At 35.8% G+C, this 23,820-nt stretch overlaps 1 protein-coding gene and 1 long non-coding RNA gene across 9 annotated transcripts in view; both read left to right on the top strand.

Annotated features, from left to right (window-relative positions):
• Nucleotides 1-23,820, top strand: part of STAG2 (STAG2 cohesin complex component) — a 139,282-nt gene that overhangs the window by 57,248 nt on the left and 58,214 nt on the right. For all 8 annotated transcript variants that reach the window (XM_081793149.1, XM_081793153.1, XM_081793146.1 and 5 more), the window contains 5 exons: nucleotides 2,756-2,920; nucleotides 12,729-12,825; nucleotides 17,480-17,556; nucleotides 20,361-20,565; nucleotides 22,721-22,872. In XM_081793149.1, the coding sequence (XP_081649275.1) occupies nucleotides 2,756-2,920; nucleotides 12,729-12,825; nucleotides 17,480-17,556; nucleotides 20,361-20,565; nucleotides 22,721-22,872 (696 nt within the window). The remainder of the gene's footprint in view (nucleotides 1-2,755; nucleotides 2,921-12,728; nucleotides 12,826-17,479; nucleotides 17,557-20,360; nucleotides 20,566-22,720; nucleotides 22,873-23,820) is intronic.
• On the top strand, nucleotides 12,836-14,957 carry LOC145714074 (uncharacterized). The gene is made up of 2 exons (XR_014136783.1): nucleotides 12,836-14,581; nucleotides 14,688-14,957. It is a non-coding gene; the product is annotated as an uncharacterized LOC145714074 (long non-coding RNA).

Raw genomic sequence — 23,820 nt, 5'->3', positions numbered from 1 at the left:
TTAATTTTGGATTTATATTTTCTTATGACATATTTACTTAAAGTCTAAATAACAGAAATGTAAAATGAACAAAGTAAAATTTCCCTATAAACCTATCATACAGAGGTAATGTATTATTTAAACATTTTGATGAACATACTTTTTTTATACATATACCTGTCTATAAACATGCACGTAGAATTTTACTTAAATGGGTTTATACTATGCAGACTGCTTAATTTGCTTTTAAAACTCAGTAGTATGTTGTCAGCAGCTTTCCTATCAGTGAATTTTTGCTGTAATTTCTAATGTTGTCAAGGCATCACATTTTATGTATGGAATATAATTTATTTAACTAGTCCTTGGAATATATTTTTAGAGTTCACATAATCCATGTTTCATAATTTCATATGCTTTTTTAGTCTGTTAAAAAGTGGAAGTTTTGAGACAGAAAAAGTGTGAATGAATAAAATGTTAACTCAGAACTATCCAAAGACAACTATAATTCTAGTGGGTAGTTTATGGTTTATTCATTATAAATCCATGTTTTCTTGTTCCACAAATATCTTGCAAAACTAAAAATCTGCTTTTGACTTTGATTTCATTTACAAGGTGGGATAAGACTAACAGTGGCATCTGAATAGAGGACTCCCCAAAGTTACTGTGCCACAGGTTAACTTTATATAAGCCACTGCTATGAGTGAGGTGTTAGGGGTCAGGTCAAGGATTTATTATAATAGTAACTTGGCGTTTTTTTTTGTTTTTTTTTTTTTTTTTAAGTTTATTTATTTTGAGAGAGAGAATACATGCGAGGGAGGGAGGGGCAGAGAGGTGGGGAGAGAATCCCTCAGATTCTGTCAGCACAGAGTCTGATGTGGGGCTCGATCTCGAACTGTGAGATGATGACCTGAGCTGAAATCAAGAGTCAGATGCTTAACTGACTGAGCCACCCAGTCGCCCTGGTAACTACGTTTTGACACTATACTATGTATATCCCAAGCACTGTGCTAATAATATTGTTTGTTTAACTAATTTAATATTTGAACCACCCTGTGGATTAGAAATCTTCCTTATTTTTATAGATAGGAAACTGTGGTCCAGAGGAGCCCGGTGCTTAAAGGATTTGAGCCCACATGTTGAAAGATGGTGCTCTTAATCCACTGTAGTATGCTAGCTCATAGTCTTTCTTTAGAGATGTTTTTCATCTAGAAGATTGTACCCAGGTTAGCATGTTTACTTCTTGTACTTCCTGTGTTATCATTCCTTGCATGTTGTTTTCTAGCATAGCATATTCATTGAACCATTTTAATTGTACTAATTAGTTTTCCATACCAACAGGGAGTATTGAAGCATGTGATAGATAGATTGCAAATATATAGTTCCGTTTAATTAACATTAACATTTTATACTTTTCTAGTGTACTCCCGGTAGTTGATTTTTTCTTTCACCCTTATCTGAAATCCTTCTACTGGGGACAATAACCTTTCATTCTACAATTAGTAATTAATGACTTAGTTTCGCAAAGGCTGCGTCTCATTAAGAAAGTAATGTAAGTTAACAAGTAATATATTTCAGTTGTTAGGAAGGAGTTTGAAGTAGTTATTATGAGTAGGGTGGTTTTGGACTCTTGAGGAAGGACCCTCGATGGAACAAAGTATAGACCCATACGGGCTGTCAGCAGAAATACATTTGTAGACCTGGCGGTAGATTGGGGGTTTGTAAACTATGACCTGTTTTTATACTGCCCATGAGCTAAGAATGGCTTTTATATTTTTAAAGGGTTATAAAAATAAACAAAGAACATGTGACAGAGATGGAATGTGGCTTGCAAAGCTTGAAATATTTACTGTCTGGTATTGTACAGAAAGTTTGCCGATCCTTGCTCTAGATCATAGAAACGTGTAGGTTGAAAAGAGACCTAGAAATCATCTATTCTAATCTGTAAAGATTTAATACAACTCTGACATTTTAGAAATGAGGACTCTGAGTTAGGGAATGACTTGCTTTTCTATAACAAGGTATAAAGGCCGTGGGAGGTATTTTATAACTGAGGCATGTAGGCAACCTTTTCACTGATTTATGAAGCCCCCAAACCCCCAATATTGACAGCTTCCTTATAAAGGTCCTTTGTTTCCCTAGTGTTCATTAACTGAATTTTCATGATAAATAAGTGTTGAGCTATCACCAGTTGTACAGAGGAACATGATTTTTTAAATTTGAATTTGCCTTCACTTATCCAGAATGAGAATCAGGTTGATACACCTGTTCATCCTTTTTAGAATTCCTTTGTCAGTCCGCCACAATAATTTGTAAGACTAACAATAGAATTTAAAAGTTTGAACTAAATATGAGCTACTTACTTGATGAGGTGTTTTGTTATTCTTGCTGCCCACTCTAGTCTGCACCCTAAAGTATACAACCCTATGAGTAGGCACAGTTTTATCCTCACTTTACCAATGAGAAAGTCTGCAGCGCAGTGTGGTTAAGTAACTTGCCCAATAACACTCAGCTGATAGGAGTAAGAATTTGGACCCATGCAGTCTGTCAGTCTGCAGAGACTGTGCTCCTAACTGCAACCTCATGTGAGGTGTCCGATAGGATAAGTAAACAAAATGATACCACAAAGAGGCTGTCTCAACATACGTGTATGGCACTCCTCTTTAGCTCAGGTTTAGGCATGTTATAATTATGTACCCTTTCAACTGCTTCTGCCGTAGCTTTGTTTTGAATTTTCAAGGATAATGATATAACTTACCCAACTTGTATTTTTATGCAGACTTGTAAAAAAGGCAAAAAGGGCCCAGGAGAAAAGGGCAAAAGTGGAAATGGAGGAGGAAAACCTCCTTCTGGTCCAAACCGAATGAATGGTCATCACCAACAGAATGGAGTGGAAAACATGATGTTGTTTGAAGTTGTTAAAATGGGCAAGAGTGCTATGCAGGTAATGTTTATCGTATTCTTCCCAGTTCATTTGTACATTTTAAACTTTAGAGAGTTATATGAAATGCTGGAGATTTTGAATTGCATTTAAAAAATTTCTAACACTGCTTATTAGAAAAAAGCAATAAAGTCATCAGAAAACTAGGGATCTGTCCATTCAGACATAAGACCTTTAAGCTGTGTCTTGAGTCATTTTCTACTGCATTATTTTGTTTTCATGGTATATAATAAAAAATTCTTTGCTCAAAAAATATGCTGATGTAAACTATGAGGTTTTAATTTCCCCTGAATTTATATGTCTACCATTAAAATATGAAGTCCTTTGCCCATATAGAATTCTTGGTTGAGTGACCTAATATAATCACCATCCACTTTAGTGAATTGAATTATGTTGATCACTGTTATCTATTACACATTTTATTACTTGTGCTGTTTCTTAGCAGAAGAGTAAAAAGTGAGAGTCATATCCATGTCAAGTCATCCTAATTTTGTTTCTTCTGCATGATTTTGTGACAAGAGAAGAATTTAGGCTTTACATTGGAGACTAAACCTGTACTGTTTTAAAAAATTGAATAAACACTATACTCAAAGAAAATACATGCTTAATAAGGTTATTATTTACTTTATAAAAGCTACAAGGAATCATTTTCAGAGAATTAATTTTAATAAAAAAAAAGTACACATGGATTGATTTTGGAGAACTAGCCATTTAAGCTTTGTGTTATTAAAAAGTAAATATAATTCTTGTTTATAAATATGGACTTAATATGTATGGTTTTGTAAATAAATTTTAAGTATCAATTAGGACTAATAAACAGCATTTTTACATGTATAATAAAAATTGTGTGAGCTGTTACCAGTTGTACAGAGGAACATGATTTTTTAAATTTGAATTTGCCTTCACTTATTCATCTATGGTTTGCTTTTTATATAGTTGTGATGAGGGTATGGATTTTATTTCTTTAATGTTTTAAATGACTATTTCATATATACATTTGATATTTTAAAAAATAACATCTTAATTATATTACGGTGCTATGGTTTACTTAGTCGTTCCCTAATTTAAAAAGTTATCCCCCTCTCTGTTGTTCCCATGGTTTAATTTTATCAAAGAAATAAATTGTCTCAGTTACGTCATATATAGTATTTCATTACTTTCTTTTTTATTTTTATATTATACTTTTTTCTATAATATTTTATTTTAAGCTGTTAAATGCATTAATCTTTTTTCTGGTATCTTTCATTTTTGTTAACATCAGAAGTCTCAACTTATATCCACAGCTAATTAGACTGTTCTAATTTTGTCTGGTCTGTAGGGTTTTTGTTTAACTTTTTGGCTCATCAAAAATTTTTAATAGAAAATGTGAGGATTTCACTTTATATTTAATTTTTTTGTTAATGGTATCTCAGTGTTTAAAGAATGAACATTTTCTTTATTTTTGTGATTATGGTTTGTCACATATGAAGATTGTACCTCTATGCTACTTGCTTTTCTATTTCTAAAAGTGTTTTCACCCTTAAAAGTGGAATGTCCACAGTATCTCTCCATTGATTTCCCTGAATTGTCTTCTACCTCTAGTTTGTTTTGTGTACTCTTACTTGTGTTATCTTGGTAATACAAAATTTGATCAAGGAAGTCTCCTGTTTACAAGCTTCCAACAGTTCTTCCTTATCTAAAAGTTCCAGCCCAGATTTTTTTTTATGGTGTGCTTGCTCTTCCCCAGCCACAGTATGTACTCTGCTTCCACCCTACCCAGCACTCCCACACCTTTCTTGTCGTTTTTTCCCTTTGCCTGGAATAGCCTTCTTTCTTTTCTTTTCTCCTTTTCTTTTTTCTTTTCTTTTCTCTTCTTTCTTTCTTTCTTTCTTTCTTTCTTTCAGTATCACATAAGATTGACTTAAATCATATGTCACTCTTTTGAGAAGCATTCACAGGCTCTGTCTCTTTCTTTCCTTGAATAGATTTCTTACTCTCCTCTTTCCATTATAGCACTTAGTATATTGTATTATAGGTATGCATATGTCTGAAAATGTTTCTGGGTTATTAATTTCTTGACCAGGGACTGTGTATTATTTAATACATGAAAGTAAGTACAAGACTGGCCATTGGTTTTCAAATAGTTTTTATTTTATTTTATTTTATTATTATTTTTTTTTTTTAATTTTTTTTAACGTTTATTTATTTTTGGGACAGAGAGAGACAGAGCATGAACGGGGGAGGGGCAGAGAGAGGGGGAGACACAGAATCGGAAGCAGGCTCCAGGCTCTGAGCCATCAGCCCAGAGCCCGACGCGGGGCCCGAACTCACGAACCGCGAGATCGTGACCTGAGCCGAAGTCGGACGCTCAGCCGACTGAGCCACCCAGGCGCCCCATCAAATAGTTTTTATTTTAAAAAAGGAGGGATCATGCATGCCTATGCCCTTAGTTCTAGTAGATAATATATGTTGAATCTTACTGAATAAATTTTTAGCAAGTTACTTGATGAAAATTTTAAAATATTTTAATGTGTTAGCTTGTATTTATTACACCATCCTTGTATTCCTAGTACAAATTTTATTTGATCTTTCTCAGTAACCTTTTAATGTGATGTGATCTTTTTGTAAGATTTCATTAAATATTTTTGTACCTTTATTAATGAAAATAGCCCTTGTTCACTTGTCTGTTGCTGCATAACAAATCACTCCAAGCTTAATGATTTAAGAGAACAATCATTTTATTAGGCTTAATGATTCTGTGTTGGTCTAGAATTCAGATGGAACTAAATAGGGATGAAATTGTCTATGCTCCTATCCATGATGGCTGGGGCCTTACCTGACACAGCTTTAATGCTTGGAGGTTACATAAACAGTTAGGGACTATAATCATCTGGAGGCTTCTTTATTGATGTTTGGTGTCTAGTCTGGAGTGACTTGAAGGCTGGGCACAGCTGGAACTGTTACCTGGAGTGTGCACAAATGGCTCTTGCATGTGGCTTGGGTTTCTTACATTATGGCTTCTGTGTTTGGATAGTGTCCTGAGCAGGAGCATCTAGTTCTCTAGTGCTCCAAGAACCCAATGCAGTTGAATGGTGTTCAGTGACTTACCTTTGGAAGCATCATTTTTACTGCCTTCAGTCCTAGATAAGGGAACATAGATAGACCCCACTTCTTACTGAAGAACAGTGTCCAACATTTTGGGCCATATTTTAAAACTCCTACAGTCCTGTAATATATTCTTTTGGCATTTATTAACTGTATCATATTTGGGAATAATCCTAAGTGTGTTAAATTGATTTAGTTAACATACCTAAGCTGTTGTAAAGTACAGAAAAGGACTGAAATCTAGAAATTAGGTAAAATTGTAGAAGATTTCTTCTCATTCTCTGAGCCAGGTAGTTCTTAGATAATACTTCCTTTTTATTTTCTTTAATGTATATCAAATTGTACATATTTTATTCATTTAGTTTGTACCCAGGTTTTATATTTGTTGGTACAGAAGTTCAGTGTTTTCCCCTCTTGACATTTTGGTTTTTTTAGTAGCTCTTATTTTTCATCCTAATTTTTAAAGCTTGGTTTATTTAAAAATAATTTTCATCAGCTTTGTGGTTTCCTCTTCTGTCCCCCAAAGAATAAAGTGCTGCTTTATTTTTTTTAGCTCTGTCCTATTTACAGAAAATATAATGTTGAAACATACTTCACATACCATAAAATTTACCCTTTACAATGTAAATTCAGTGGTTTTTAGTATATTCACCGAGTTGTGTAGCCATCACCACAATCTAATTTTACAATAATTTAATTTTTTTTTTTGAGAGAGCATGAGCCGGGGAGGGGCAGAAGGCGAGGTGGGCAGAGGATCGGAAGCGGGCTCTGTGGTGACTGCAGTGAGCCAAATGCATGGGTGGAACCCATGAACCTCAGGATCATGACCTGCACTGAAGTCAGAGGCTCAACCACCTGAGCCACCCAGGCGCCCCTAATTTTAAGATGTTTTTAAAGAAAGAAACCTTGTGCCTCTTAGCAATCACTTTCTCTTCATCTGCCCCACATCTAGGCAACCACTAATTGGCTTTTTATAAATTTGGCTATTCAGAACATTTCATATATATGATCCGTTCAATATTTGGTCGTTTTTGAGTTTTTTCTTTGACTTAACATAATGTTTTCAAGGCTCATCCATATTGTATGTATCATAACCTCATTCTTTTTTATTGCCAAATATTTCCATTTTGTTTATCCATTCATCTTTTGATGCACATTTTGTTTGTTTCCACTTTTTGGCTGTTGTGAATAATGCTGTTACAAGTATTGTACAGGTTTTTGTTTGAACATACATCTTCATTTTGCTTGGGTAATACATACCTAGGAGTTGAGTTGCAGGATCATATAGTAACTTTTTAACCATTTGAAGAGCTGCCAAACTATTTTTCCAAAGTGGCAGCACCGTTATATGTTCTTCACCAGCAGTGTTTTAGCATTCAGTTTCTCACATCCTTGCCAATACTTGTCACTGTATTTTTTATTATAGCCATCCTAGTGGGTGTGAAGTGGTATCTTATACTTTTTATTTCCATTTCCTCGATGGCTAGTTACATTGAGCATCTTTTGATGAGCTAACGGCCATTTGTTTATCTTCTGTATAGAACTGTATTCAGAATCGTTGTCTATTTTTTAATGTTTATTTTTTGGGTGGGGGAGTGGAGGGTAGAGAGAGAGAGAGAGGGAGAGAAAGAAAAAATACGAATATCCCAAGCAAGCTCCACCTTGAACATGGAGCCTGATGTGGGGCTTGATCTTATGAATGTGAGATCATGACCTGAACCGAAAATCAAGAGTTGGATGCTTAACCCACTGAGCCATCCAGGTGCCCCTCTCTGTATTTTTAATTAGATTATTTGGTGTTTAAAAATTATTAAATTGAACTGCCCGGCTAGCTCAGTCGGTAGAGCATGAGACTCTTAAAAATTATTAAATTGTAAGAAAAATTTTTTAATGTTCATTTATTTTTGAGAGAGAGACACACACACACACACACACACACACACACACACACACACACAGAGTGTGAGTGGGGAAGGATCAGGGAAAGAGGGAGACAGAATCTGAAGTAGGCTCCAGGCTCTGGGCTGTCAGCACAGAGCCTGACGCGGGGGGCTCACAAACTGTGAGATCATGACCTGAGCTGGAGTCGGCCGCTTAACCGACTGAGCCACTCAGGTGCCCCGTAAGAGTTATTCAGATAGGCATACCTCAGAGATATTGTTGGTTTGGTTCTAAACCACCACAGTAAAGCAAATAACACAATAAAGCAAGTCAGATGAATTTTTTGGTTTCCCAGTATGTATAAAAGTTATGTTTATACAGTACTGTGCTCTGTTAAGTGTGCAACAGCATTATGTCTAAACTGTATATACTTTTTTCAGAATTTTAAAAAATATTTAAGTGTTTTTAGAGAGAGTGCGAGTCAGGAAGATGGGCAGAGGGAGATGGAATCTTAAGTAGTCTCTATGCTCAGTGTGGAGTCTGACGCGGGCTTGGACTCACAACCCTGGGATCATGAACTGAGATGAAATCAAGAGTCGGATGCTCAGTTGCCTGAGCCACCCAGGCACCTCTTAACTGTATATACCTTAATTAAAAAATACTTTATTGGGGCGCCTGGGTGGCTCGGTCGGTTAAATGTCCGACTTCGGCTCAGGTCATGATCTCACGGTCCGTGAGTTCGAGCCCCGCGTTGGGCTCTGTGCTGACTGCTCAGAGCCTGGAGCCTGTTTCAGATTCTGTGTCTCCCTCTCTCTCTGCCCCTCCCCTGTTCACGCTCTGTCTCTCTCTGTCTCAAAAATAAACGTTAACAAAATTAAAAAAAATACTTTATTGCTGAAAAATGGTAATCATTATCTGAGCTTCTGGTGAGTTGCCATCTTTTCGCTGGTAGAGGATCTTGCTTCAGTGTTGATTGATGGCTGCTCATGGATTGAGATGGTGGTTGCTGAAGTTTTGGGTGACTGTGACAATTTCTTAGAATAAGACAACAATGAAATTTGCCACATCAATAGACTGTTCCTTTCACAAATGATTTATTTGTAGCATGCAATACGGTTTGATAGCATTTTACCCACAGTAGAACTTTCAAAAATGAAGTCAGTCTTCTCAAAACCTGCTGCTGTTTTATCATCTAAGTTGATATAATATTCTAAATCCTTTGTTGTCATTTCAACAATCTTCACAGCATCTTCACCTGGAGTAGATTCCATTTCAAGAAACCACTTTCTTTGATCGTCTATAAGAAGCATTCCTCATTCGTTAGAAGTTTTGTCATAGGATTTCAGCAATTCAGTCACATCTTTAAGCTCCATTTCCTCCTCCTTCTCCTTTTTTTTTTTAAATGTTTAAGGTGGGGGAAGGGGCAGAGAGAGAGAGAGAAAATATCCCAAGTAGGCTCCACACTGTCAGCACAGAGGCTGACGTGCGGCTAGATCTCACAAACTATGAGATCACAATCTGAGCTGAAATGAAGAGTCATATGTTTAACTGACTGAGCCATCCAGGGGCCCCTTCAGGCTCCATTTCTAATTTTAGTTCTTTTGCTATTTCTACCACATCTGCAGTGAAATTTCTACCACATCTACCGGAAGTGTTGAAGCCCTCAAAGTCAGCTATGAGGGTTACAATCAACAACTTCTAAACTCCTGTTAATGTTGATATTTTGACTTCTTCCCATGGATCACAAATATTCTAAATGGCATATAGAATGATGAATCATTTACAGAAGGTTTTCAATTGACTTTGCTCATATACATCAGAGGAATCACCAACTATGGCAGCTATAGCCTTGTGAAACGTATTTCTTAAATAAGAAGATTTGAAAGTTGAAATTTTCCTGATCCATGGGCTGCAGAATGGATTTTGTATTAGTAGGCATGAAAATAACATGAATCTCCTATTGTACATTTCCATCAGAGCTCGTGGGTGACCAGGTGCTTTGTCAATAAGCAGTAATATTTTGAAAGGAATTTTTTTTCCTGAGCAGTAGGCCTCAAACGTGGGCTTCATATATTCAGTAAACCATGTTGACAACAGGCTTTGGTGTTCCATTTATAGAGCACAGACATAGTAGATTCAGCGTAATTCTTAAGGGCCCTAGGATTTTTGGAATGGTAAATGAACATTGCCTTCAACTTAAAGTCACCAGCTGCATTAGTCCCTGACAGGAGGGTCAGTCTGTCCTTTGAAGCTTTGAAGACCAGCATTGACTTCTCTCTAGCTAGCTATGAAAGTCTAAGATGGCGTCTACTTCCACGATAAGGCTATTTTGTTTACATTGGAAATTTATTGTTGAGTAGCTGCCCTGGTTAATTATCTTAGCTAGTTTTCTGGATAATTTATTGCAGCTTCTACATCAGCATTTACTGCCTCACCTTGCACTTTGATGTGAAGGAGACACCTTCTTTCCTTAAACTTCATGAACCAACCTCTCCTAGCTTCAGTTTTCCTTCTGCATTTTCTTCACCTTTGCCAGCCTTTGTAAAATCGAAGAGAGTTGTGAGGCCTTACCCTGGATTAGGCTTTGGCTTAAGGCACTTTTGTGGCTGGTTTGATTCTCTTATCCAGACCTGTAAAACTTTCGCCATATCAGCAATAAGACCGTTTCATTTTGTTGTCATCATGTGTTCAGTGAACAACACATCATTTTCTGCAAGAATTTTTCCTTTTCATTTATAACTGGGCTATTTGGCTCAAGAGGCCTGCCTGTCTTTTGGCCCATCTCTGCTTTTGGCATGCCTTCCTTGTTAAGCTAATCATTTTTAGCTTTTAATTTAAAGGGAGAGATGTGCAACTCTTTCTTTCGCATAAACACTTGGAGGTCATTGTAGGGTTATTAATTGGCCTACTTTTAATACTAGTATGTCTCAAGGACTACGCAGGTCTGAGGAGAGAGAGAGGTGAGGGAATCAGAGCACACACAGCATTTATTAAGTTGGCAGTCTTATATGGGCACGGTTTATAGTGCCCCATAACAACTACACTACTGACATCAAAGATCTCAGATTCCCATAACAAATATAGTAATGAAAAAGTTTAAAATATTGAGAGCATTACCAAAATGTGACAGAGACCCAAAGTGAGCATGTGCTGTTGGATAAATGGCTCCAATAGACTTGCTTGACACATGGTTGCCACAAACTTTTAGTTTGTAAAAACAATACAACCCGCAAACAAAACAACCCGCGGTATCTCTGAAGTGCAATAAAACAATATATGCTTCTATATTTTGAGTACAAATGCCTTACCAGATACATGACTTGCAAATATTTTGCCCTATTCTGTGGATTGTCTTTTCTCATCCTTGATGGAGTCTTTTGAAATACAAAAGTTTTCAATGTGATTAAGTGAAATTCGTCGTTTGTCTCTCATGCTTTTAGTCTAATATCTAGGAATAGTTTGCTTAACACACAGTTAAAGATTTACTTAGTTGCTTTATCGTTTTAGCTGTTACATTTTGGTCTTTGATCATTTTGAGTTAAGGTTTGTGTATGGTATGAGGTAGGGCCCAACTTCATTCTTCTGCATACAGATACCCAGTTTTGCCAGCACCATTTGTTGAAAAGCTAGTCTTCATTGAATTGTCTTAGCATCAAAAAAATCAAGTAACCATCAATATAAAAAAAATAAATTTTTAGATTCTCATTTTTAGATTCTCATTTTTATTCCATTGATCGACACATTTATCCTTAAGCCAGTATTATCTTGATTACTGTAACTTTGGAGCAGGTTTTAAAAATCATGAAATGTGTGAGTCCTCCAACTTTGTGTTTCTTTTTCAAGATTGTTGGACTATTCTAGGTCTCTTGAATTACCATAAGGATTTTAGGATCAGCTTTCCAATTTCTACTAAGAAGACAGCTAGGCTTTAAAAAAGTTTTTTTTTTTTTAATGTTGTTTACGTTTGAGAGAGAGAGTGCACAAGTGGGGGAGGGACACACACACATACACACCCACCCACACACACCCACCCACACACACACACACACACACACACACACACGCGCAGAATCCTAAGCAGGCTCCAGGCTCTGAGCTGTCAGCACTGAGCCCAGTGCAGGGCTCGAACTCAGGAACTGAGATCATGACCTGAGACGAAGTCGGACGCTTAACCGACTGAGCCACCCAGGTGCCCCCATTTAATAGGGATTGTGTTGAGTCTGTAGATCTATTTGGAAAGTATTGTCATCTAATAATATTAAGTCTCCAGATCCATGAACTCTGTCCTACTTTCTTATGATGTTTATTTAGCCATCAGTTTGCTTTTGTTACTAACATGGGACTATTAGTGCCCAGTGTTGAAAAAAAAATTGTTTGGTGGTGCATTTTCTCATTGACCCAGCCATTCACATCTTTTAAAAGATTTTTGTTTTCATTTCATTGAAATGTTAATATTCAAGTGTTATTTATATTTACTACCATATTTTAGTGAAAAAATATGGGTGTGATGTTTAATATTTTCTAGGATATCCTTAATGTCACTAAGAAGTAAGTAATTACACTTTATAGAGTTGGGTCCCATAGTTTTCAGATTCCTTTTAATGCAGATTAAACAGAAGATCGATCATCATTTTGTGGCATCAGGTGATTATTTTATTTAATTCAGTTAAAATTTAATTTTAAATTTTAGTACACAAGTATGTATATATTAATTTGAAGTAATGGGATACCATTTAATGTTGAATCTTAATGACTTTAATCACAATTCTTAGAACATTGCAAAAGCTAATTTTTTTTTTTGCATTAGCAAAAGTTAATTTTTCTTTAATTTCCTCCTCTGCTGTAGTCGGTGGTAGATGATTGGATAGAATCCTACAAGCATGACCGAGATATAGCACTTCTTGACCTCATCAACTTTTTTATTCAGTGTTCAGGCTGTAAAGGTAAGATACATTTATTTTGGAAGCAGAATGTTCTCAAATGATCTCTTTCTGTTCCACCTAAATATACATTAGTGCTTTACATGGAAAATAATGCCAAGATATTGAATTGTTTGCATTATAATCATACAAAATGTTAAAGGAAAAAAGAGCAAAGAACAAAATAAGAAAGAAACTCTGTTGAGACCATTGTATTCATATGTGAAAGTTAACTAAAAACTTGGCAATTTATAATTATTATATTACTTTTATTAGATGTATTTCCCACTTTCAGCATCTGGTTTTAGGAACAAAGAAATGGATTAAGAAGGGAGGAGGAAGATAATGAAGAGATACAGGTTCAAGTGGCAGGGAATTGTAAAGTGTAGGGAGTTTAAAAGTGCCATGAATAAGAGTAAGTAAGTAGGTAAGTAAGTAACTAAGTTAAGTAAGGTTTTGGTGAACTTTCTAGTTTTTTTTTTTTTTTTCTCTAAAAAGTAGAGAAGTTTCGGAGTGGGGTTTTGTTGAAAATGTTTTTTCACTTTATTTAAAAAGATTTTGAAGTAGGAGTGAGGTAAATATAAAATACAGTAGTGTCTTCCCTGGGGCAAAAATACTGAGTGCAGACATTTGGCAGGGAGACAAAATTATGTAAGTTGGGGGGTGTCATACATCCTGATCTGGATCAGTAAATGATTCAGACAAAATCCTGGGCAGGTTAGGACCTATTTTGTTTCTCTGTAATACTTGGTCCATCCTTGAAATTCTAGAAGATGTTCAGGAAAATAAATGTTACAGAGTTTTCCAAGAGTATTACATTTTTTTTTAAATGAAAGTGGTACCAAAAACAGGCATTAGTAATAAGTCAGGAGGAGGGATGTTTGCTTAAAAATAGATCTGAGAAGTTAAGATGTTAATGACAGATTTAAGTAAATCTGTAAAGAGAATCCAAAGAAGCAAATCATTTATGTCTACTCCTTTAATTCTATAATAATACTTTAAAAGTACTATTATTGAAGTTGTAAAACAAGTCACGTTTTTTAAATGAGTTTTTACTTTTTTATTTTTAACTTTGAAAGTGACATTTTATTGAAAATAGAGTTTACATTCTTCTCACATTACTTTCTCTTCCAGGTAGCATAGGAGTAAAATCCTAATTCTCAAAATTACACCGCTCAGTGTAAAATTTAAATAATCTGTTTATATAAAGACTTTGTTTTTAGTTAAGTTTTTAAAATATTTATCTGAATTTCAGGGTTGTTAACATGTAGTATTCTGTTATTTTCAGGTGTACAGTATAGTAATTCAGCAGTTCCTATGAACAAGTAACCTTTTAAGAAATGATACATTTTATTTGAGGTTGATCACAACATTCAGTGCAGCATGCATACTAGATATTATGTATGAGAGTCCAGACGGATAAAAAATTAACTTGAGTCTTACCTGCAGAATCTCATTAATGTGGTCAGTTTTGAGATTTTAAAAATTGTCTTTTTAGAGACTTTAAAACTTTAGAGTACAGAGTTGCCTAGTTTACTTCTTAGCTATAGGTAGCCACAAATCAGTATTACAAAATTCTACAGACTCTGCTCAAGAGTGTGTAGTAATGACAGAGTGATGAATCAGAATAACACTTTTCATAAATGAGATATATCAATATTATTTTTATTTTGTCTACGTCCAGTCTATTTTTCTGGAGTAGAAGAAATCAGGTACCTGTTTGTGGTGGTGTGTAATCAAGGGCCCTGTCCTTTTTCTTTAGATTCTTTGACAGTGGAAGGTTGATTGCAGAACAACTGAACAGGTGCCAGAAATAACTTGATGAGCTAAAATTCTGATTTTTATGTTTAGTCTTCCCTGTTATGCGGTAGTTTGGTTAGTTTTAGTTTCCTTAGTTAGGCTCCTTATTGTAGTTTTAAAGCAAGGCCGTAGCCAGAGCATTTTCCTTTAGCAGATTCATTCCTTTTCTGGCACCAGCGTGTTTTATGAATCGGGAGCCTGCCAGTTGAGCGTTTGGATACACTTGGTCATAAACTAGGTTGTCCAGATTTTTAAAAATTGAAGGTGTTGAAAACTTAAATTATCAGGTATATTTAAACACTGCCATAATATCTATTTTAGAACCAAGAAAGTTCCACCAAGGAGAATTTATCATATAATCCAAAGTTAAGCTCATTAAATGCTTTCAAAACATACTCAGCATAATTTAAATTGAATTCTTTTATAAACGAGTTAGAAACATCGTTATGTATATGTATTGTACTTTAACCTTTTGCTTTTGGAGTCCTGATTGTCATCATGAACATCAGTTATTTTACTGTAGTTTTGCCTTTAGCAGCTATTGAGGTGTGGTGGGATATTTGGTGCTACACTGAAGGCTTCAGGCTGCTTTGTGGTGGCTGAATGTGGCCAGTGTTTCCTTCTTTCTTTCCTGGTCAGCTGTCACTTTTCAGTTTATCAGCTTTTAGCAGTCTGTCTTCATCTCTTCTACAATTTCTAGGCAGTGCCTTAGGCCTGGTGTCTTAATGGCACCTTCACACCTGCCCCAGGGGATACATGCACGGAGTTTGTGACAGCTATTTTTTTTCTGCTTATTTTTGGGTTTCTGGCTGTTATATGGTCAGTGAGATCAGAGAGGAGCTTTAGAAATGGGACACTTGTCAAAATGTATGCAGCATGTTTGCTTTGAGATTTATTTATTATATGCATGTTTATTTTGTAGAAATTGTTTCAGGGATTGAGTAACATGTCTTTCTATAGCATTGCCAAGTTTATAGCACCTGGGTGTAAAGTGTAGGAAGGTTCTGAAGATGGTATATCCATGATTCTAGATTAAAATAAAAACCTTTGGAATGTTTTTGAGAATGTCCTTCTTTAGCAAGGAAAATGGTGCTTCCTTCCAGATTTGTTAATATTTTAAAACCATCATGTAGTTCTTTAGTGTTGTGGTAAGTAAAGGCTCTTCACAGCACCACTAGAAATTGATCTTACCTGGGGGTGGCAGCATGATGAAGATGAATCATGGCAGACAAAGTATTTAGCTTCTGTTTGCCTTAGCCTTTAGCTTCCTCATCTGTAAAGCTAGGATTACAGTGCCTGCCTCATAGGCTTGTTCCCAGAGCTGCACGTATGTCACGTGGCTGGTGTATAGGAGGCTCATTGGATGCTAGTTCCTCTTGTAGCCTTGCTGGCATTGTTACGCTACTGGGAAGTGTTAAATTGCATGCCCATAGAGAAGGAGCTCAGGTATCAGTTGTTCTTTTCTGGTTTGGGGTTGGAAAGAGAGTATGGTATTTTATTGTTGTTTTTAAATTTATATATACACACACAAGTATGTGCATATACAAAATATATCATGGTTAATTGAAAGAAGTCTAATTGTATCTAATTTAAAAAAATGTTTAGAGAGAGTGTGTGCATGTGAGCTGGTGGGAGCGGGGGGGGACGGTAGGTTGAGGGGGCGGGCAGAGAGGGAGAGGTAGAGAATCCCAAGCAGGCTCCATGCTGTCAGTACAGAGCCTGATGCAGGGCTCAAACTCAAGAATGCTGAGATCATGACTTGAGCCGAAATCCAGAGTTGGAAGCTTAACTGACTGAGCCACCCATACGCCCCTATATCTAATTTTTATAATATATCTCATCTTCTTATACCAAGACATTCTTTTTTTTTTAGATGGTACTATATTTATGGTGTTCATAGTGCTATGACTGGCAAGGAATAAGTAATCCAGCAATAGAAATAGGAATTTGAGAATCTAGTTTTTACATGATTTTTTAAAAAATAATCTGATACCCCATCAGTGGAAGTTCATGTGCATCTTCTTCCTGTCTTGTCTTTTTTCTAGAAATCCCTTTTCTGATACTTGATCTCTCTACTGGCTAACTTGTACTACTTGTAATGTACCCCGTTTCTCCTCCCCTTTCCCATATTCCTTTGAAATTCTGAATGTCCTTATCAGATTCCTTCTCTGTGAAACACCCGACTTATGCTAATTTATTTATTTTTTGTCTAACCTATAGCTTTTGTTGGCATTGCCACTCATTAGGGCATTTCTTATATATTGCATTTAATAGTTTTTATTTTTTCCTTCCTCCTTCCAAGAGAGAGCAGGAGCTGGGGAGAGGGAGAGTGAGAGGGAGAGCGAGAGAATCCCAAGCAGTCTCTGCACCGTCAGCGCAGAGCCCTTCTCAGGGCTCAATCTTGTAACTGTGAGATCGTGACCTGAGCCAAAATCAAGAGTCGGACGTTTAACTGACTGAGCCACCCGGACGCCTCCTTCCTGTTTCTGTTATTCTTTATTAAAACTTCCAGCTAGATTACAAGATGAGCAGGAACTACAACTTACTGTCTATTTGAAACCTTTTGGAGGATAACGAGTTATTGCCTTATATATAGTGGTGTTTAATAAGGAAACTTGGCTAAAGTGAACTTTACCTATCACTCTCTTCCTTATTCAGTTTTATACTTGAAGTGTTAATTGTTACTCTGGGTGTTGCCTCACCCTTGATGACATGTTTTATATTAAAAGGGGTTAAGCTAGTGCACATTATAGGTAAGACTAGATTAAATCAGTTAGAAATGTTATAGAGACTGACAGTGTTAGAGGCTGACTTAGAAGTTCTCTTTATTTTATTCATTCTGCAATGTATATTAACTTCTTACACTTGCACATTTCAGGAGTTGTCACAGCAGAAATGTTTAGACATATGCAGAACTCTGAAATAATTCGAAAAATGACTGAAGAGTTTGATGAGGTAACTTATCCTAAATGTTTTGATAATTTTTTGCATGTTGATCTTGATTTACCCTTGAAAGTATTCTTAAATTCTGAGTGTTAGTGTTATGGATAACAGCTTTGGCATCAGATTTAATCAGATGATGAGATGTGATCTTGGGCAAGTTGTTATCTTGGCATCAGTTTCATGATCTGTAAAATGGGGCCAATAATACTTCTTTCATAAGGCTGTTGTAAAGATTTAACTCAGTAATGTTTGAAAAATTTCTTAGCATTTTACAATGCCTGGTATATAGTAAGAAGTAAATGGTAGCTTTTATTATTGTCAAAAAATTAAAACTTCAAGAAAGAATAAAATGTAGTGCCTAAGAACACGTCTTGGAATATTGTTAAAGATTGGTCAGTATTTGGGGAACAGGTAGCTGAGGCAAAAGACTATACAGTTGACCCTTGAACAGCGGGGGGATGAAGGATGCTAATCCTCCCCTCCCCCCCCCACCATGGTCAAAAATAGGCATGTAACTCCCCCCCCCCCCCCTTTACTATTATAATAGCCTAGTCTTCCCTGGAAGCTTTACCAGGGAACGGTCGATTAACAAACATTTGTATGTTATATACCATATTCTTATAATAAAGTAAGCTAGAGAAAAGAAAATGTTACTAAGAAAATAAATTTACAGTACTATACATATGTTTATTGAAGAAAATCCATGTATAAGTGGACCCGTACAGTTCAAACCCATGTTGTTTAAGGGTCAATTCTCTATACGTTATTACTTAGAATATCTTTTATGTTTCAAATTATGAGTAATAAGAACAATACAAATAAAAAAATACTAGCTTAGACTTGAGTGAATTCTTTATCACAGTGATGTCTTTGAAGTATTGTTACCAATAAAGACAGATTTACTATAATGTAAGCTCCTTCAGGGCAGGGTTCACAGCTGCATTCCAGGACCAGCAGGTTTACTCTTCAAAACTTGTCGCTGTGGATTTTCAAGCAGAAAGTCTGGTCTAATTTGAGTTTTACTTGATCTTTTTTTTTTTTTGCTTACTCTGATGAAGGAGCTTTCAACTATCATTCTAAAAGATAGACTTTGTTTAAAAAGGCTTTGATGATCACTAAGTGCTATTAATCAGTCTCCAAGTAGTTGAGAGGTAATTATGAGTAATGGTATTACAGCAGTCCCTCCCCGCCCCCCACCCCTTCCTTTATCCCCGGGGGATACATTCCAAGCTCTCCAGTGGATGCCTGAAGCCACAAATAGTACCAGACCCTATATATTCTATATTTTTTCTATGTATACATACCTGTGATAAAGTTTAATTTATTAATTAGACACAATAAGAGATTAACAATAACTAATAATAAAACAGAACAGTTCTAACACTATACTGTAATAAAAGTTACGTGATTGTAGTCTGTCTCTCTCAAAATATCTTGTGCTATACTCACCCTTATGATGATGTGAGATGACAAAATTACCTACATGATGAGGTGAAGTGGGGTGAGTGACATAGGTGTTGTGACATAGTGTTAGGCTACTATTGACCTTCTGACAATACCTCAGAAAAAAGATCATCTGCTTTTGGATGGAGGTTGACTGTGGGTAACTGAAAGGTGGAAAATGAAACTGGATAATGGTGGGAGGGACTACTTTATTTTAACTTACTAATATCAAAATGTTTTAGTGAGAACCTTCTTACTAAAGGGAAATAGCTATTTGAGATAAGAATCCTGAAATCTGATTTGAAAGTATCTGCAAACTAACAACAATTAAGATGATACAGTTCATTGTAGCCACTAAATTATTTAATCAGATAATATGGAAGAAAGGTTTTTTCTGGAGTATTAGGATCTTATTCTCAGATGAGAAATAATAGTTCAACGTCTATATGCCATGACCGAAAATTTAAAAAAAATGTTTCTCTGATGACAAAATATAGGGGTGCCTGGTTGGCTCAGTTGGTAGAGCATGCAACTTTTGATCTTAGAGTTGTGAGTTCAAGCCCCTCGTTGGGCTACTTAAGAAAAAAAATATTATCATGGTTAAAAAATGTACTAAACTGTACCAATAAAATGATCTTAAGTCTCTAGGATACTCTTGAAAGCAACTCTTACTTTTGGATGTTCTGTGGAGTATTGGCCTTCGTTTTTATTTTTTAAGGACTTGTTTTTAATGATTTATGGGGATTCTCAATGTAACTGCACTGGAGAATGCCCCATCTTTATGTAGAAGAAAACTCAAGTACCAGTCTTTCCAGGCTATACTAGCTATCTTTATACATTTCTTTTAAAAATTATATCATTAAAAAAAAATAACTATGTCATTGTTTATGTCTTTTGACTGATGTCCTTGAAGCTAATGAAAATATACATTGTAATCTTTTGATTATTTATAAATCATACATCATTTAGACTGGCTGAGAATATGATTTCATCATTTTTAATCCATTAAAAATAGAACATTGGTTTGATTTTTGCTATGCTTTTGTTTTAAAGAAATTTAATCAGTTTATCTTTGTTAATCAGAATAATGTTTTGCTTTGATGGGAGAACCTTTATATTTTTAACGTTGAGTAATGGTATATATTTTTATTAGTTAAAGTGAATTCAGAATATCCATTTTGGTCTTAAAGAGAAGTGTTCAAAGGTACCTCCACCTTTGCATATTCTCCTGCCTACTTTGAGGATTTAATGGAGAAGAAGGGTGAGGTAAAGGAGTCTATTTTCAGTTTTTGCCTAGGGAATTTCAAAGACAAGCGAAATTTTGTTAAATCGTGTGTTTTAAGTGAAATTCCTGTTTAAAATTTTTGTTTTAGGATAGTGGAGACTATCCACTTACCATGGCTGGGCCTCAGTGGAAGAAGTTCAAATCCAGTTTTTGTGAATTCATTGGCGTATTAGTACGGCAGTGTCAGTATAGCATCATATATGATGAGTACATGATGGATACAGTCATTTCACTTCTTACAGGATTGTCTGACTCACAAGTCAGAGCATTTCGACATACAAGCACCCTGGCAGGTCAGTATTTAAAATTTTTTTGCCTATTTCTTTAGGTGAGAGATGAAAATCGTTTTCGTTAATAGAAATGAAATAATAATCACACAAATTAATTTTGCTTGTAGAGTAACCATCAACAGGACACTCTTCCTCCACTCGCCCCCCTTGCCCCATGAATTACTGGGAATGCAGTGATATTTTCAGTTTTGATTTTTAAAGGTATATTATAGTTAGTATATATTGTGATTTTCTTGTGTTAAACCTACTTGATTGCTATGCCACAGAAGGGGAAAAGAAGTGGATAGGAATGTGTCATGTTTTTGAAAGACGTTTTATCAGGGAGAATATTGACAGCAAATTTGGGGAGACTGTCAGTCACTTTGGATATGTAGTCCTAATGACCCTTATTTTGTCTCTGATTATGCACTGTCCCTCCTGGTTTGATGGTCCCGGCAGGATCATGTTTATTCTTTAATCACGCCATAAAAGTTTATTTTATTTTATTTATTTTTTTTATGTTTCAGAGTAACTTTAGACTGAGCTAAATTCTTTGATTTTTGAAATGAGTTATATTTTTAAGCCTTACATAATTCTAGAACAGTGATTTTTGGTGTTGGTGTTTATAAAATCTTTTGGTTCCTCCTTTGTGCTAAAAGTAAAATTGTTGATACGCTATCACTGAATATGTACTTCTTGGTTTGAGTTGGAAAAAAATCAACTAGGCTTTCATTGTTACTATAGTATTATAAGCCTTAATGCTAGAATATATGATTTCTGCAAAAATTTTTCATTCTTTAAGTGTGGGGATATTTTTATCCTTTGTTTTCCTAAAGAATTAAAGGTACAATTAAAAACGTACTTTTGCTAAGTCTTCCATTTTCAAAAAATGCAGATAATCTGAGGGAAGGGAGTAGAGGAAAAAAAATGCAGGCAATCTTTCTATAGGATTTTTGTTTTTAGATTGGAAGTCACAAAATACGAATGTGTTCTTGCTCTATGAATTTAGGTAGTGTTTAATATTAAGAACTTGATGGCTAAAGTAAATGAAAATAAGTATGATGACATAAGGTGGATAATTTTAGATCAGAATAACAATCTGAGGGCATGAAATAGCTCTGAAGAGAAAGTTGAGGATCCCTTTTAAAGACACCCAGTAGCCACAAATTAAGATTTAGTTTTGTGCTGTTCTATTATACAATGAGAAGTAGTCTGGAGTAAACTAAAAAATGCATAAAATGGTGAGATAGTAGTTTTAAATCACAGTAAGTCTGGTCTCAGGAGCCAGGGTTCGGTAACAGAAGGTGGGAATCTGGAGGAAGTGTAATAAAAAGCACTTTATTAAAAAAAATTTTTTTTTAAATGTTTGTTTATTTTTGAGAGAGAGAGTACAAGATGGGGAGGGGCAGAGAAAGAGGGAGACACAGTTTTACACACTATAGTTTGACATGAGCACTCAGATTCCTTCTCCCTTTGGTTATGGAGATAGCTAAATGACTGCTATATGAGCCAAAATTTACTTAGAAGGTGAAATATCTCTGAAAAAGATCATAGGGGACACAGTTTAGAGTAGTGGGATATGAGCATAGTCTAAAGTCAGATTACCTGGTTTTTTAAAAGTTTATTTTTGACCGAGAGAGACACAGAGACAGAGCACGAGTGGGGGAGGGGCAGATAGAGAAAGGGAAACACAGAATCTGAAGCAGGCCCCCTCAGGCTCTGAGCTGTCAGCACCGGGGCTCGAACTCCTGGACTGTAAGATCATGACCTGAGCCAAAGTCAGATGTGTAACGGACTGAGCCACCCGGGTGCCCCAGATTCCCTAGTTTTGGATACTGGCTTAACTACTTATATGAACTGTATAATATCAGGCATATTCCTTAATCTCCCTGGCCTTCAGTTTCCTCGTGAATGAAATGGGGATAATACTTGACTTTGAGAGCTGTTGTGAGGTTTAGGAGATAATCCATGAAAAGTACTGTAACATAGGTAACTGACATAGTAAGTATTCAGTACACATTAGCTGTTGTTTATTTTCTTGTCATTTGTAGCAGCTGTATTTTTCTTTTCTGTTAGAAGCAGAACAGCCCATTTTGTCCTTAATTTCTCTTAACTTGATATTAAATTGTAAAATTTTGCATCTGTGAAACTAATTTCAACATTTTACATTTAAAAATAGCTATGAAGTTGATGACAGCTTTGGTGAATGTGGCACTAAATCTTAGCATTAATATGGATAACACACAAAGACAGTATGAGGCAGAACGGAATAAAATGATTGGAAAACGAGCCAATGAGAGGCTAGAACTCCTGCTACAGAAGCGGAAGGAGGTAAACTTTTGTGTTGAGTTTTTTTAAATGCTAGCTCTTTATTTATTTATTTATTTATTTATTTATTTATTTATTTATTTATCTATCAAGAGTGAGAGCGAGAGAGAGAATGCGCACATGCACATGTGTGAGCTTGAGCGAGGAGGGTCAGAGAGAGGGAGAGGGTGAATCCTAAGCAGTCTCTGCACTGTAACGTGCAGCGCTACACAGAGCTGGAGCTCATGAACTGTGAAGCCATGACGTGAGCTAAAGTCAAGAGTTAGATGCTTCATTGATTGAGCACCCAGATGCACCTGTATTAAATATTTAATCTGTTAATCCATGACCAACGTGGCCACTGTGAATTATCATATAACTTTGCAAGTTCATCAAAGTTTTGGGAATGATTTAAACTTAAATAACATTTCAGGTTGTTTAAATGTCCAGTTCGGTTGACTGTGCAAGCCAGCAGTACCTTTTGCATGCATTTTCTTTTCTGTGTGGACTAGGATTAAGAGTTCAAGGTTTAAGTAAGGAGTCCTGGCCATTCAGACAAGTTGTCTTAAGCCTTAGTATTTATCTCTGCCATGAAAATGTCTCTGTTAACTTCTTCCCCAAGCTTGTTGTCAGGATGAATTCAGGTTTTACTTCTGTGACATCACTGTGAAAAATTACTTATGGGCTATTCATGGTGTCTCAATTGCTGCCCTTTTTTTTTTTTTTTTTTTGGTAGTATAGGAGGGCAGTTAGCATTAACAACTGACCGCCAAATTTAACTTTGAATGAGGAGACTATTTTTCAGCCTTAAAAATTTTTTTTTAATGTTTATTTTTGCGTGAAAGACACAGAGGGTGAGCAGGGGAGGGGCACAGAGAGAGAGGGAGACACAGAATCCGAAGCAGGCTCCAGGCTTGGCGCTGTCAGCACAGAGCTTGACGTGGGGCTCGAACTCACAAGCCGCAAGATCTT

This window comes from Panthera onca, chromosome X (assembly GCF_046562875.1).
Source record: "Panthera onca isolate mPanOnc1 chromosome X, mPanOnc1 haplotype 2, whole genome shotgun sequence".
Lineage (NCBI taxonomy): Eukaryota > Metazoa > Chordata > Mammalia > Carnivora > Felidae > Panthera > Panthera onca.
The sequence above is the reverse complement of the archived record's forward strand: the minus strand, read 5'-3'. Positions and strand labels throughout refer to the sequence as shown.